The sequence below is a fragment of the Xyrauchen texanus genome, chromosome 39 (genome assembly GCF_025860055.1).
Source record: "Xyrauchen texanus isolate HMW12.3.18 chromosome 39, RBS_HiC_50CHRs, whole genome shotgun sequence".
In the NCBI taxonomy this organism is placed as follows: domain Eukaryota; kingdom Metazoa; phylum Chordata; class Actinopteri; order Cypriniformes; family Catostomidae; genus Xyrauchen; species Xyrauchen texanus.
This window is the reverse complement of record NC_068314.1, coordinates 19,940,450-19,952,731: the sequence shown is the minus strand read 5'-3', so window position 1 is coordinate 19,952,731 and position 12,282 is coordinate 19,940,450. Positions and strand designations below refer to the sequence as shown.

Sequence of the window (12,282 nt, the reverse complement as noted above, 5' to 3'; positions counted from 1 at the left end):
CATAACATACAGCAACCATGGTATCTCACTCACCAGTGAGTGTCTGGTCCCACTTGCTGATGGTAGTTGACTCAGCACTGAGTCCTTCTATATACTTGAGATATGCCTCTGAATGTAGGAGGCGCTGGGATTTGGGTGGAGGAGCCACAAATATTGGGGTGGAGGGCTGCTGCAGGGCAGGCTGCCCAACCATCCCCGGGTAAGGTGGGGGGGCCTGTTGGCCTGAGTTCATAACACCCATCTATAGAAATGCACAAACTCTGATTTAGATCAGCAAACTTAAAATGAAAAGCAAAATTTGACAACAATTGCCATATTTGATGGAAGAAGTATTACAAAGTTTCAGAAGTGTTTAGTTTTACAATCACAAGCACAGTATTTCCATGCAATGGCACAGAAATGAAAAATAGTACATCTTCTATACAAAACCCATTTGTTTAAACACCCCACCAAGAATTCAAACTCAGAAGCCACGTTTGCACCTGGTATAATTACATCAATCTTTGGTGATGCAATCACCACTGGTGAGCACTAAATACATGTATAAATGGGGTTCAAAACGCTTTGAAAATTATTACTAAAACTATATTTGTAGGTAGTCAGAAATGCATGTGACCACTTCGCATTAGTAATGTTAACGCTAATGCATCCTGATGCAAAAAATCATTATGCTAAAAAATGTAGAAAGTTTAAAACTTTTTTTAGAAAGGCCCAAACATATTCTGTACTGTGCAAAACTCTTACGCACATAAGATTACATAAAGAGACAGAAGCAATTGAGACAGCCTAAATAGATTGAAGAACTGTGGAAAATTCTCCAAGAAGCTTGGAACATCCTATCTGCCAACAACAAAGAAAAACTGTGTCCAGGTATACCTAGCAGAATTGGTCACATCAAATATTAATTTAGCTTTTTAATGTTTACTGGACTTTACATGACATTAATTGATAAATGAAAACTATTTATGGTATTATTTTTGAAGAGATCCTTACTATGAGATCCTTACTATAAAAACTTTTGCACAGTATTGTACATGCACAGGACCTCAAAAAAAAATAAGAACAAAAAAAAAAAGGCTAAATTACTCACATTAAAACAATCATGTCAAAGTCTTGATTTGAGTCCAAAAATATATTATTCTTAAGAATAAGTGACACGTGGCTTTTTACCCAAAAATTATTGGAACAAAAAGGAATGTTTGCTCTAAACCAGAAACCAAAAAGGATATTAAGCTCTTTAGGATCTTTAATCCTTCTAGAGTTATAGTCATTCTAACTTTGGAGAAACACCTCCAAAAATTCTTCTTCTTCTTTTTATTATTATTCATTTTTGAAATCACACCATTGGCATGTAATGCAACAAGTGAACTGATTTTAGCAGTAGACCTACCTATCTCTATGTAAATATAAAATAATGACACCACCACCTTTCTAAGGTTATTTTTTGATCTGTAGTTTTGCTCCAAAATCATGAGTGAAACTTTGAGTTTAGTTTCTGAAATTTGGTTGATTTGACATTAAATAACCCAACAGCATTTAGTTTTATAACATTAAGGATAAATCCAAAACCCTTTGAACATATAATCCCTGATTTTCAGCATTACCTGAGTCCCATAAGTGTTTCCTGTAGAACCTGGGGTCATTCCATTCATACCTGTAAAAGAGGTACCAGCATACAAAGAGACTTTCATATGGGGCTTTTCCACTGTACGGTACAACTTGACTTGACTCTGCTCTGCTCGCTTTTTGGGGGTTTTCCACTGTGGATAGTACCTGGAACTTTTTTTAGTACCATATCGGTCGAGGTTCCAAGCGAGCCGAGCAGATACTAAATGTGACGTCAAAACCCTGCAGATCACTGATTGGTCAGAAAGAACCGTCACTACCAGCGTCACTGGATTTTCGACACGGGACGTCAACCCTTTAGTTTTAAAGTTAGCTACAGCGATAGCAATATCATTTGTACACTCGACTTTCGAATGGTCTGAATGAAAAAGTCTTTCAGGAAGTGTCTCAGCTGTTGGCCACACACAGCTACCACCGGACCTCCCAACAGTGTAGGAAAAAGTAAAAAAAAACTTAAAAGTGACTACAGAACCATCAAGGAAAAGTGGAAGTGGTTCAACCCAATGGACGATATCCAGTATGGTGATCAATGGGAGGGAGATTGCCCTGGACTCAGCCATGGCTGGAGTCCACGATGGAGGATGGTATGTTAACGCAATTCACTGCTTTTGAAAGCTTCAGTTTATTTAGTTGACCAGCTACTGGAAAGCTTGCTTCTAAAACAACCAGGCCAATTTAACTGTTACACTGTAAAATCACCATGCAACAACTGCTTTATGCAGCACAATGACGATTAGCCAACCCATCCATGTTGAGGCTGCACTAAACAGCAGTGGAAAAGCAAGCTCAGAAAAGTAAAGCGATTAGAGTTGAGTCGAGTCGAACCATAATGTGCAGTGGAAAAGTGCCAAAAGTGCACCAATATCCTGTTCTCTTCATGTTTATCTATTGGTATAAAGACTATTTATAAATTAAAAAAGGGACAAATTCAATAATGTGCCCCACCCCAACAACAATAAGAAAATACGTCAACACAGGACACACACCTGTGCTTATAAAACAATTTCATGGGGTCTTTAAATGCATACCAAGCCATTCTCCTGAGGTGGTACTGCCTCTTTATTTACAATTGCAATGTGAGCAGACAGTTCTGGTGAGAGGTCAGACTACTTAAAGAACCTTAGAATTTTCTAATCTTCTGTCATGGCCAGGGCAGACTGGTTACTTAGTGGAAGCCCGAGCCTATGGTACAGGTAGCCCCTCTTGTTAGGATTCGAGAGGCAGACAGGAAGCAACTGCAAGTGGGGGCATGTGGCAGTGAAGTGGTCCTTATGCCAGATACGGCATGCCCAGGGAAGTGGTGGGGTTAGGCAGGCATCCCCGTAGGATGTGGAGGCATGTTAATTATGCCATGTTAATCATGCCATTGATAGTGCCCTGAAAAGGCAGCATGGGCGGCTCATAGCTACACATCATGCCTTTGGAGGAAGGTGGTGATTCAACACATGCATGCATCAGTATATCATGCAGCTGACTGCAGTCATGCTTCCATCCAATTTACAAATGTAATTTCTGCAAAAAATCTGAATCTAGCAAAAACAAAATTGGAAAAAAAATATTTCTATTCCACGCGTTTAACAGAACAAATAATTACTTATGAGGAAATTGCCGCAAAATAGAAATTACATTTTTGAAGCCACTTGTTGAAGTTGGAGCCACTGTGGCTCTTTTATTAAATTTAATAAATTACTACTTACGATTTAGAGTGTGCAGAAAATTATGTAAATTCACATTACTTTTTTGATGGGTATCTATATTCCTATATAGTTCTATAGGAATATATTTGGTTTATGAACATGTCTTCTTAACAAATAAAATCCATGCACATTCATAGATGACAAAAGCTTGATGCATTCAAAATCATATCCATTCAGATAACAGATGTTATTTGTAGAATTACAGAGACCAAAACATGTTAGAAGGAAAGAAAATTAATTGGATGAAGATGAAAAGTGCTTTGGAGATGAGTGTGCTAGCAGTTAGGCTTCTTATTGCAGCTCTGTGTGGCATCAGAAAGGTGTGTCCATCACACCTGAGAGGGGTTACCTGCCATAGGCATCATGCTGTGGCTAAGCATTCCCATTGGGGTCGGGGGAGGTACCACCCCCATGAGCGCCCCAACTGGGGTACCTGCTCTTGAGGAGTTCTGCTGGTGTGCCGCCCTTTCTCGCTCCTGATGCTCCGCTACCTTAGCTGCCCGCTCTGGAAGAACAACAAAGAGAAAAACAAGTGGATTTTACAAGCAGAACCTGTAGACTTTGTATTCCATGCATCAGCGTCCATATATGATTTACAGCGTCCATTTATGAATAGTGTGACATAAACTTTGACACTTCACCTTCATACTCAGCTTTCTTGGTTGCTTCCAGGTTTCTCCACTCTGTACCCACCAGACGACTGAGCTCTCCAAAGGAGAAGTCAGGGTGCTGGGCCTTAATGACAGCTCTCATTTCACTGCTGAAGAGGATGTACCCACTCATATTGATCTTCCTCTTCGCACCTTCCTTCTTCGATAGCCCCTTAATTGACTTTGGAGTGGACTGTGGCACAGAATGAAATATTGATCTAATCTTAGCCTTAGAAGGCATGCCCATGGGCCACCCACATCCAATTTATATTGGAAACAAAAAAGGCAAGAGAGTTCCAAAATTGCAGGATCCAATCTGATCGGAAGGATTATATGCGCGTTACAAAGGTCAGGGTATATAGGTTTACAAGGTAACAGGTTGCAACAAAAATGGCTTCCAAAGAAGAAGTATTTGCTGGATTTGAACAGTCAATTATTGTAGTAAGATCCATTTCATGTTTACCTGCCCTTATGAACTATTGACATGTTATCCCATCAGATCCACTGCTCTTGAACATTTATCCAGTACTGAGTGATATACAAATTACAGGTACAGAAGAAATTAAATGCAAACCTTTCCATAATTCTACAACAAAAACATTTATGAACTATTATTTCAACCCCTTCTGAGATCTATGGTTTTCCACGCATAAAGCATGGTGGGCAAAATAATGACAAGTATAGAGAATCTATGACCTGTGTTGTTTTTCGTTTGCTCTTCTACAAAAATGTTTTCGATTCTTATGTGACAACAGCAGACTGCATACCTGTGCTGGTGCGTATTGCAACATGTCCATGTCGCTGGTCAGTGGAGTCTGTAGCTGTGGCATGCAGTGGGCATCAGATCCATCGTCATCATCACCCAAATCCTCCAGCTCTTCATCTGTCATGTCTGCAAACTTGGCCTCCAACTCATCGATCTTCTTATCCAGCAGTGGAGACGGCTCTTTCTGAGGCACTATGAGCTTTCTGATGGGATAACAAAAGCCAAATCTCAGGGATTCAAAATCATGAGGGTGAAAAAGGTGAGACAAACACACATCCATGAGCATGTTTTCATGGGATCTTTAAATAAGCTTAAGGCCATCTCGTTGTGGAATATTTGCTTCTGTTTCACATATAAAAACAAAAGACTGAGCACACGCTGGTCTTTCAATAAATAAATATTTAATCACTTACTATTATGACATTTGAGTACCATTTTATTTGTTCACTAATACTATCAATTAATACCTTACCAAGATGGGCAAGTGTATTTAAATGTTCAGGCATGTATCATTCAGCATTCACATTATGGCACTGTTGCATTTGTCCCTAACCTAAACAGTAAGCAACTTCCATCTTAGTGTTATATTAATGCAATTATGTTATTATCATAGTTTCAAAAATCACTGATTTGTTTATAATGATGTACGGGTACCTCACCACATTCTCTGAAGTAATACAGAATAAAAACGCTTCACTCCTGAATCACTACATGTGCTTGAAAGCACGCAATTAGCCACTGCTAGAATCAAACATGCAATCTGCCGCAAATCCACACCATGGCAATTAGCTATAAATTAGCTAAATTGTAAATTAGCTATAATTTTTATACATAAAAGTTTAGTAAGCGATCACAATAAAATCATGTTTACACATACATCCTTTATGTCTTGTGGTGATACTTTTGAAACAGTGAGTATTTTAACATTTACGAAGTGGCCCTGTTCACTTCCATTGTAAGTGCCTCACTGTAACCCAGATTTTTCAGTCAAATGATGAGTCAAAATACATTTTTGTGGTAATCAACATTATGCCACAAATGATGTTAGCTGAGCATAACTTGTATTAAACCCTGAACATTCCTTTAAGAAAACCGTCAGTTCAGCCAGCGAGCATCTCACAGAAGTGTTTTGGTTGAGCTCATATTAACGAGACAGGAGTCGAATGGCTTCTTTACCGCATCCGTGCAATGAGTGATAAGAGTTAAAAGTCAATTTTTTGTCATTTTAGATCAACAACTTACTCTAAAAAAAACAAAGTATAATAAAAGAGACATATTTCAGTGGAAAATGGATTGTATGGTTCTCATATTTGGATACAAATTACATGGAACAAGTCATACCAAAGTTTTACTCTCAACAACTTATCTGACCTGAAGTAATAGATTTCATCCTCGACTACTTTGGCAGACAGAGAGAAACGCTTCAGCCCTTTGAATTTCTTCATTTGTTTCTCACTCTCTATGTAGCGGCTCTCACACAGCAACACATCGTCCTCTGCCATTTCAGTTGGCCTGCATGACAGGAAATCTTTGAAGGAAGACACTGTACACTTCCCTGAGGGAAAAAACAAACAAACATTCCAGGTGTGGTACAAGACAATAATGGTGCTAAGATTTAATCCAACTAACCATTTACTTTATGTAATGGTAGTCTTTTCGATGTAAATATTTCAATTACACTCCAGTCTGGAGTGCCTAAATCAAGTTTCTTCACCTGTCCTTGAAACCACTCAATAACACAATTCGTATGATGTAATTTTACTGGAAGGTAAGTAAAAATAGACTTACCTGCAATACAGGTAATAGGGCAGGATTCTTCTAGGTTGCTGAGGAATACTTCCTTTTTGTAGAACATCTTTGTGGGTTCATGCTCTGTCTCTTCAGGGTGGATGAAGATGGGCCCAAAGAAGTACGCAGCTTCATCTCGCACCCACAACTTCTCTATTCTATTACAACACAAATCCACGAATAAATCAGGAGACACAGTAATTAAACAGTTGATATGGCAATATATCTAATATTAACACCGCAACAAGCCAATCTGGTCTGCTGGTAGAAACCCAGTGTCCTACACAGTACATAAAGAACAATCTTGTAGTTAATATTATTTTACCCTGCTGAAAAAAAGCATAGCTAGTTACCAGCAAATGTTGTGTTTTGAATGCTGGTACACAACAGGAGAGGCTGGTGTTCCCAACAAGACTTAGTGGCTACCTTAACCAGCAAGACTTGATTAGCCAGCAACCGGAAGTTTTGCAGTTGAACAACATAGCAATGCCAGTCAACCAGCTTGACCAGCACCAAACCAGCATAGACCAACATACATGTTTACTATTTTATATTTACAGTTTGTACAAACTGAGATAACTAAAATTAGCCAAAAAGGCTTTGCATTCAACATCAAACTAAGTTTGATTTGATGTAATTTACTTGAAGTCAACGACGGCATTCGTAACACGTTACTTCCGTAAAGTGACATATTTCCGAGTGATATTCAACAAGAAAACATTTAGGGTGGTTTTACCCAATGGGAATTGAATAGATCATGAAAAGTGGTTGGTCCATACCAGCATTAATGCAGACCTGAATGAAAGTTTACAGTCAATTGTGGGAAGTGATTGGAGAAAACAGGTTGAAAAATAAGAGAGCTTGGTAACATCAGCATCTTGGTAACAAGTCATTTTAAAAGCAGAGCAAGTTATTACAATTTGATAAAAGATTACCAAGGGTGCTTTCACACTAGCTCTTTTGGTGCGAATGTGAATGCTGTTTTCCGAACTCTGGTGCACACTGAGTTTGGTTCATGTGAACTTTCCCTGCTGATATGAACGCAACTGTACCAAATTGTGGAAGTGAACTGCTATTGGTGACATATAATTAGTGTCTTTGCAGGCTCCTGATTAATTTATTATGGGTATTAGGGATTTCTCATACCTGCTTGTCTCCAAATAAATTGCCTCCAGAGAGCAGCTCATATTCTTCACATCTTTTGCAATGCATCTGTGGTCTCGCTGCAGACAAATACTAACATTCATCACATCATTGCACATTCAATGCATCCATGGCAGACAAACACAAGTGACATTCTGTGGATGTAAAATTTTGGTGGTAAATACAAAGAGAGGAACAGAGTATAGCTGATGTCTTCTTGAGTTGTTACCAAGTTACAGTGGTAAACAGCTGCCACTTGTGCTCGCATTGATGACGCAATCGGACTGTGGTTCGGACCCAAAATAAAAAATTTGAACAAAGATCAGCGGGTGCAAGGGGAAAGGAAACAAACTTGGGTTCGGTCCAAGCAATCGAGCCAAGTGTGAAAGCACCCTAAGACATTTATAACCCTTTTTTTTTCGTAACAAATCAGTGCAGAATAACATGCACTGATGAATTTTACACAATAAGACCAGGAATGTGCTTTAAGAAAGTAAATATTTCACATTGACTTTAAAATTGTGACTGTTTGGTCTTGTCATTGGCACTCCACCTGCCCACTCGGTTGCGTACAAGCCCATGAGAGCGGATGTACACACAGTCTCCCACTTTCAGCCACATGTCGTTGTAGCAGAGCTGCTCATAGTACTGGCATCCTGGCTCTCCGTTACTGATCTCCATGGTAACATCCTCTCTTTCCTGAAGAGAAAGTTTGATGCTCAGACAACATCTAGTAAACCCATTTAAAGTTCATAAAATATAATAATGTTGTCTTGTAGTCTACACAATTATGCAGGAAAACATTCAGCTGGCTCTCACCTTATCGATAAAAGAAGGCTCAGTTTTGCTGTCCTCTGCCACCTCAGTGGGCTTTTCGCTATCCTGTTTGGGTGCAAACATAGAGGCCACACGGACCACAGGCAGCGGCAATTCACGAAGAACAAACTTCACTGAGCTCAGGGGCATGGTCCACATCTTGATCTTTTTGAAGGACTTGGTCTTGGCAGAATAACGAGACTCGCAGACAAAAACATCATCAGGTCTGAAGGTGTCAGGCTGAAGCTTGAAATACTCCTAAAAACAGACACATAATGTTTTACAATTCACTAGTAACACGAAAATGCGTTGCATTTAGAGGGAATCATGTTTTGGTATCATTGCTGAATGATTTTACCTTCACAAACATGACAACACATTTGCCCAGTATTTTACTGACAGGTATTTTGTTGTAATAGTCACTTTTGAAAACTTCTTTCTCCAGAAATTTGCGTGTAGCGAGATGGAACGTTTCATTGGGTCTATAGAACCAGCAACCATAAAGCCATTTATCTCCTTAAAGAAAAAACAAGGCAGAATTCATTCAAAAAAATAAATCACTGTATGTCCCTAAAAACATCTCAAACATCAGATTACCAGAGCCTAGATTCTCTTTTAACAGTGTTAGTGAACAACATCATTCATATATATATATATAGCAACATAGCAAAAACGTATCTACTTTCTTACTTAGTTTTTGTGTAATACCTGCATTGTCCTGCCAAAGGCGCTCTATGCAGACAATGTGAGGCTGCAGGTTTGGTTCAGTGGGTTCCACATACACATAGTCTCCCACATGGTACATGTTGTCTTTGAAACTGCAGTCCTGGCTGTAGGTGCGTTGCAAGGTTCCCTGCCACCCACCACCTGCCGAGTCCTCACTCTTCTCAGCTTCTGCAGCTCAATAAGAAAGTAAGGGTGGGCAATATAACCAAAATATTATATCACGATATGAGTAATTTTGTATCACGATAACAATACATATCACATTAAAGTGCATTTTTTGGGAAAATCAATACAAATCGGCTTATATATTAAATAAACATATTGTTTTTGGGTAATTCTGTCAGTGACATATACTTTCAAATATTTATTATATAATTATTTAATTGTCTCTTTATTTGGAGCTTGACAATATTCAAAGTACAAAAGACAACAACTTGGTTTTAAATCATTCTTACCATTACGCTAAATTTCACATTATGCCACATTTCAGTCTATGTTGTTGACCAATATTATTATAAACTTTACTCGAGATCTTCCTAAAGCAATTCAACATAGAAAATAATACATAAGCAAAAAACATAAAAAATGCAACAAAAATAAACACTTCTTGCAGAAAATATCCAAAATTATGTAAACAGATGTCGCACCTGTTTTAATAACAAGCTCCACTTCAGGTACTTGACTTGTTTGAGATTTGAAAGATGTTTTTTCATGTTTTTTTTCTGGGTCAAAAATGATTGCGTAGCACAAGTGACTTTCAGTCTCACATGAAGCCCTGTCCACTGATAGATAAGCCAATGCTGCATATGAATATTTACATATCGCGATATACACGATATAGCAAAATCTCTTTCGATTGACACTTTATATTGTCCTCACGATATACTGTATATCGTCATTTCAACCTGCCCTAATTAAAAGATTCATAAATAGTCGTTAGCACCACACAACTGAACCGCTGCGTGTCTCTTATACAGTTTGTTTGCTGTTAGGATCCACTGATACAGTTTAAGTTAGTGAATACCATTAGAAAAGTACCTTTCTTCTCCTCCTCTCTCTTGAGCTTGTCCTCTTCATACTCTTTAGGCAGCTTCTCTTTCTTCTCCTTCTCTACGTCGCTGTGCAGGTGTTTAGTGGTGTAGCTGAGGGCGGGCGTCAGCAGAATCTCTCCGTTCTTACACAGCTCATCTCTGATCCGGATGAAGAACTGCTGGAGCTCTACAGAGTCCTCAAATATCTCTGAGTCTGTCCTATATTCCACAAATAAAATAGACAAAAACTTTACAATGAAATACATTTCACTGAATACATGCGTCATAAATAACTGGTGCCCAACTCTCAGCCATAGATGTCCACTCCATGCACAAAAAAATGGCAAAAAAATTCAACTAAAAGTAAAGAAATTGGTCCATAACAGAGAGAGTTAACCAGACTGAAGGGCCACTGAAAATTTGAAATGGGCCAGATTTGGCCCGTTGGCCACAACTGTTTTAACTCATTTATAGTATTTTTTGTACAACCGTTCACAAATCTGAAGGATTTTTTCCACAACAGTCTTGATGTGGTATCTTCCGAATTCCGATTTACCTGCCCCTAAACAGCATGTAAAATAATAAGCTGCAATGTGTATCCGACTTTATGCCAATAGACAAAAGTCTGGCTCAACGAGGCTACTAATGCCCAAACTGGTATTGAAATATTTATCTCTAGATATTTAAAACTCTAATTGGGTACTGGGTATAGAATGTCACCTATGCAGACGTCTAGCTTTCTCCAAGACTTCAAACATTTGGTCCTGAAACACATCCAGTCTCCTATAGCGACACTTATCCACGTTAGTTCTGATGATTTCAAAGTTCACCCGAGGCTTATCGGGATTGTTGGGATCAACAGCTGGAATCTCTGCGAGTGAATCGCTATAGCAACGTCCCTCATCATCCTGGTGACCAAGCACGGACACAAATAGATTGCGAATAAGTTCCTGAATGAGTCGTGCTACATCTGGGACATGTGCATCTTCACCTCCCTCTAGGTCTCTCCTGGTCTCCAAAAGCACTTTGTGTAGAACCAATGCATCTTTATAGATCAAAGATTCAGGCTCGTTGTAGGTACAAGCGTTGTTGAACATCAAAACTAAGTCCTCCACCAGGGCGTCAACATCCTGGTACTTGTTGGCCAGCATGTGGCTCTTAACCTTCTCCATGTCAATAGGTCTCTTGATGGCCACATAGTAGTCAGGAAGCTCAGCACGGGATGGAAGACGGAGAAAGATTGTGCTGAGACGCCGTCCGCGTTTGTCAGTGTAGTTCTTCACCGCTTCATAGAGCTCGTTGAGTTTCTGTTGCAGCGGTGTCAGATACTTGGACTTTTTAGAAGAAACGCCACTCTTCCCTGGAATTACAATGGAACACGGTTAGTCACAGCTTCTCTTAAAGGGATAGTTCACCCCAAAATAAAAGTACTTTAATTATTTACTCACCCTCATATCGTTCCAAACCCATATGATTTCTTTCTTCTGTGAAACACAAAAGGAGCTATCTGGCAGAATGACACCCCCAGTCAACATTCCCTTTTATTGTATGGATAGATGATGCAATACATGCAAATGGTGACTGAGGCAACAATACAGCCAAACAAATATTATTTTGTGCCCACAGAAGAAAGTCATATGGGTTTGAAACAACATTAGGGTAAGTGGTGACAATTTTTTTATTTCTGGGTAATTTATTAGCAAAGTCCCAGAATAAGTCATTCTTAGGTTGATTTCACAGAGTATTAACACTATGGCTCTGTGACTCTTTCAAAACATTGCTCGTTTGCTTTGTGGGTCATCATATGGTCAACTTCTGGTTTTTAAACCCAATGACGTATAAACTGGAGATGGGATTACCTGTGATAAACTGTTTAGTACAAAATATACTAGTCTGTATAAACAATAGCACATGGGGGGTAGATGCATTTGGGAAACAATCATGTATTGCCATTCTGATTGGTGCCAGTAGTGGCGCAAAATTACACGCTTTGTCTTTAACCCTTTACACGCTTTGTCTTTAACCCTTTACAACCTGAC

The 12,282-nt window shown here is 39.0% G+C and overlaps 1 protein-coding gene across 6 annotated transcripts in view; it reads right to left on the bottom strand.

Annotated features, from left to right (window-relative positions):
* Positions 1 to 12,282, bottom strand: part of pbrm1 (polybromo 1) — a 29,126-nt gene that overhangs the window by 1,191 nt on the left and 15,653 nt on the right. For 2 of the 6 annotated variants that reach the window (XM_052110963.1, XM_052110964.1), the window contains exons 16-28: positions 10,964 to 11,603; positions 10,251 to 10,462; positions 9,195 to 9,386; positions 8,845 to 9,002; positions 8,490 to 8,744; positions 8,224 to 8,369; positions 6,528 to 6,685; positions 6,111 to 6,294; positions 4,741 to 4,942; positions 3,965 to 4,166; positions 3,673 to 3,828; positions 1,605 to 1,654; positions 34 to 241 (exon numbers count right to left, since the gene is read on the bottom strand). In XM_052110963.1, coding sequence (XP_051966923.1) covers positions 34 to 241; positions 1,605 to 1,654; positions 3,673 to 3,828; positions 3,965 to 4,166; positions 4,741 to 4,942; positions 6,111 to 6,294; positions 6,528 to 6,685; positions 8,224 to 8,369; positions 8,490 to 8,744; positions 8,845 to 9,002; positions 9,195 to 9,386; positions 10,251 to 10,462; positions 10,964 to 11,603 — 2,763 coding nt within the window. The remainder of the gene's footprint in view (positions 1 to 33; positions 242 to 1,604; positions 1,655 to 3,672; positions 3,829 to 3,964; positions 4,167 to 4,740; positions 4,943 to 6,110; positions 6,295 to 6,527; positions 6,686 to 8,223; positions 8,370 to 8,489; positions 8,745 to 8,844; positions 9,003 to 9,194; positions 9,387 to 10,250; positions 10,463 to 10,963; positions 11,604 to 12,282) is intronic. The other 4 variants (XM_052110965.1, XM_052110966.1, XM_052110967.1 and 1 more) reach the window with 3 other exon arrangements.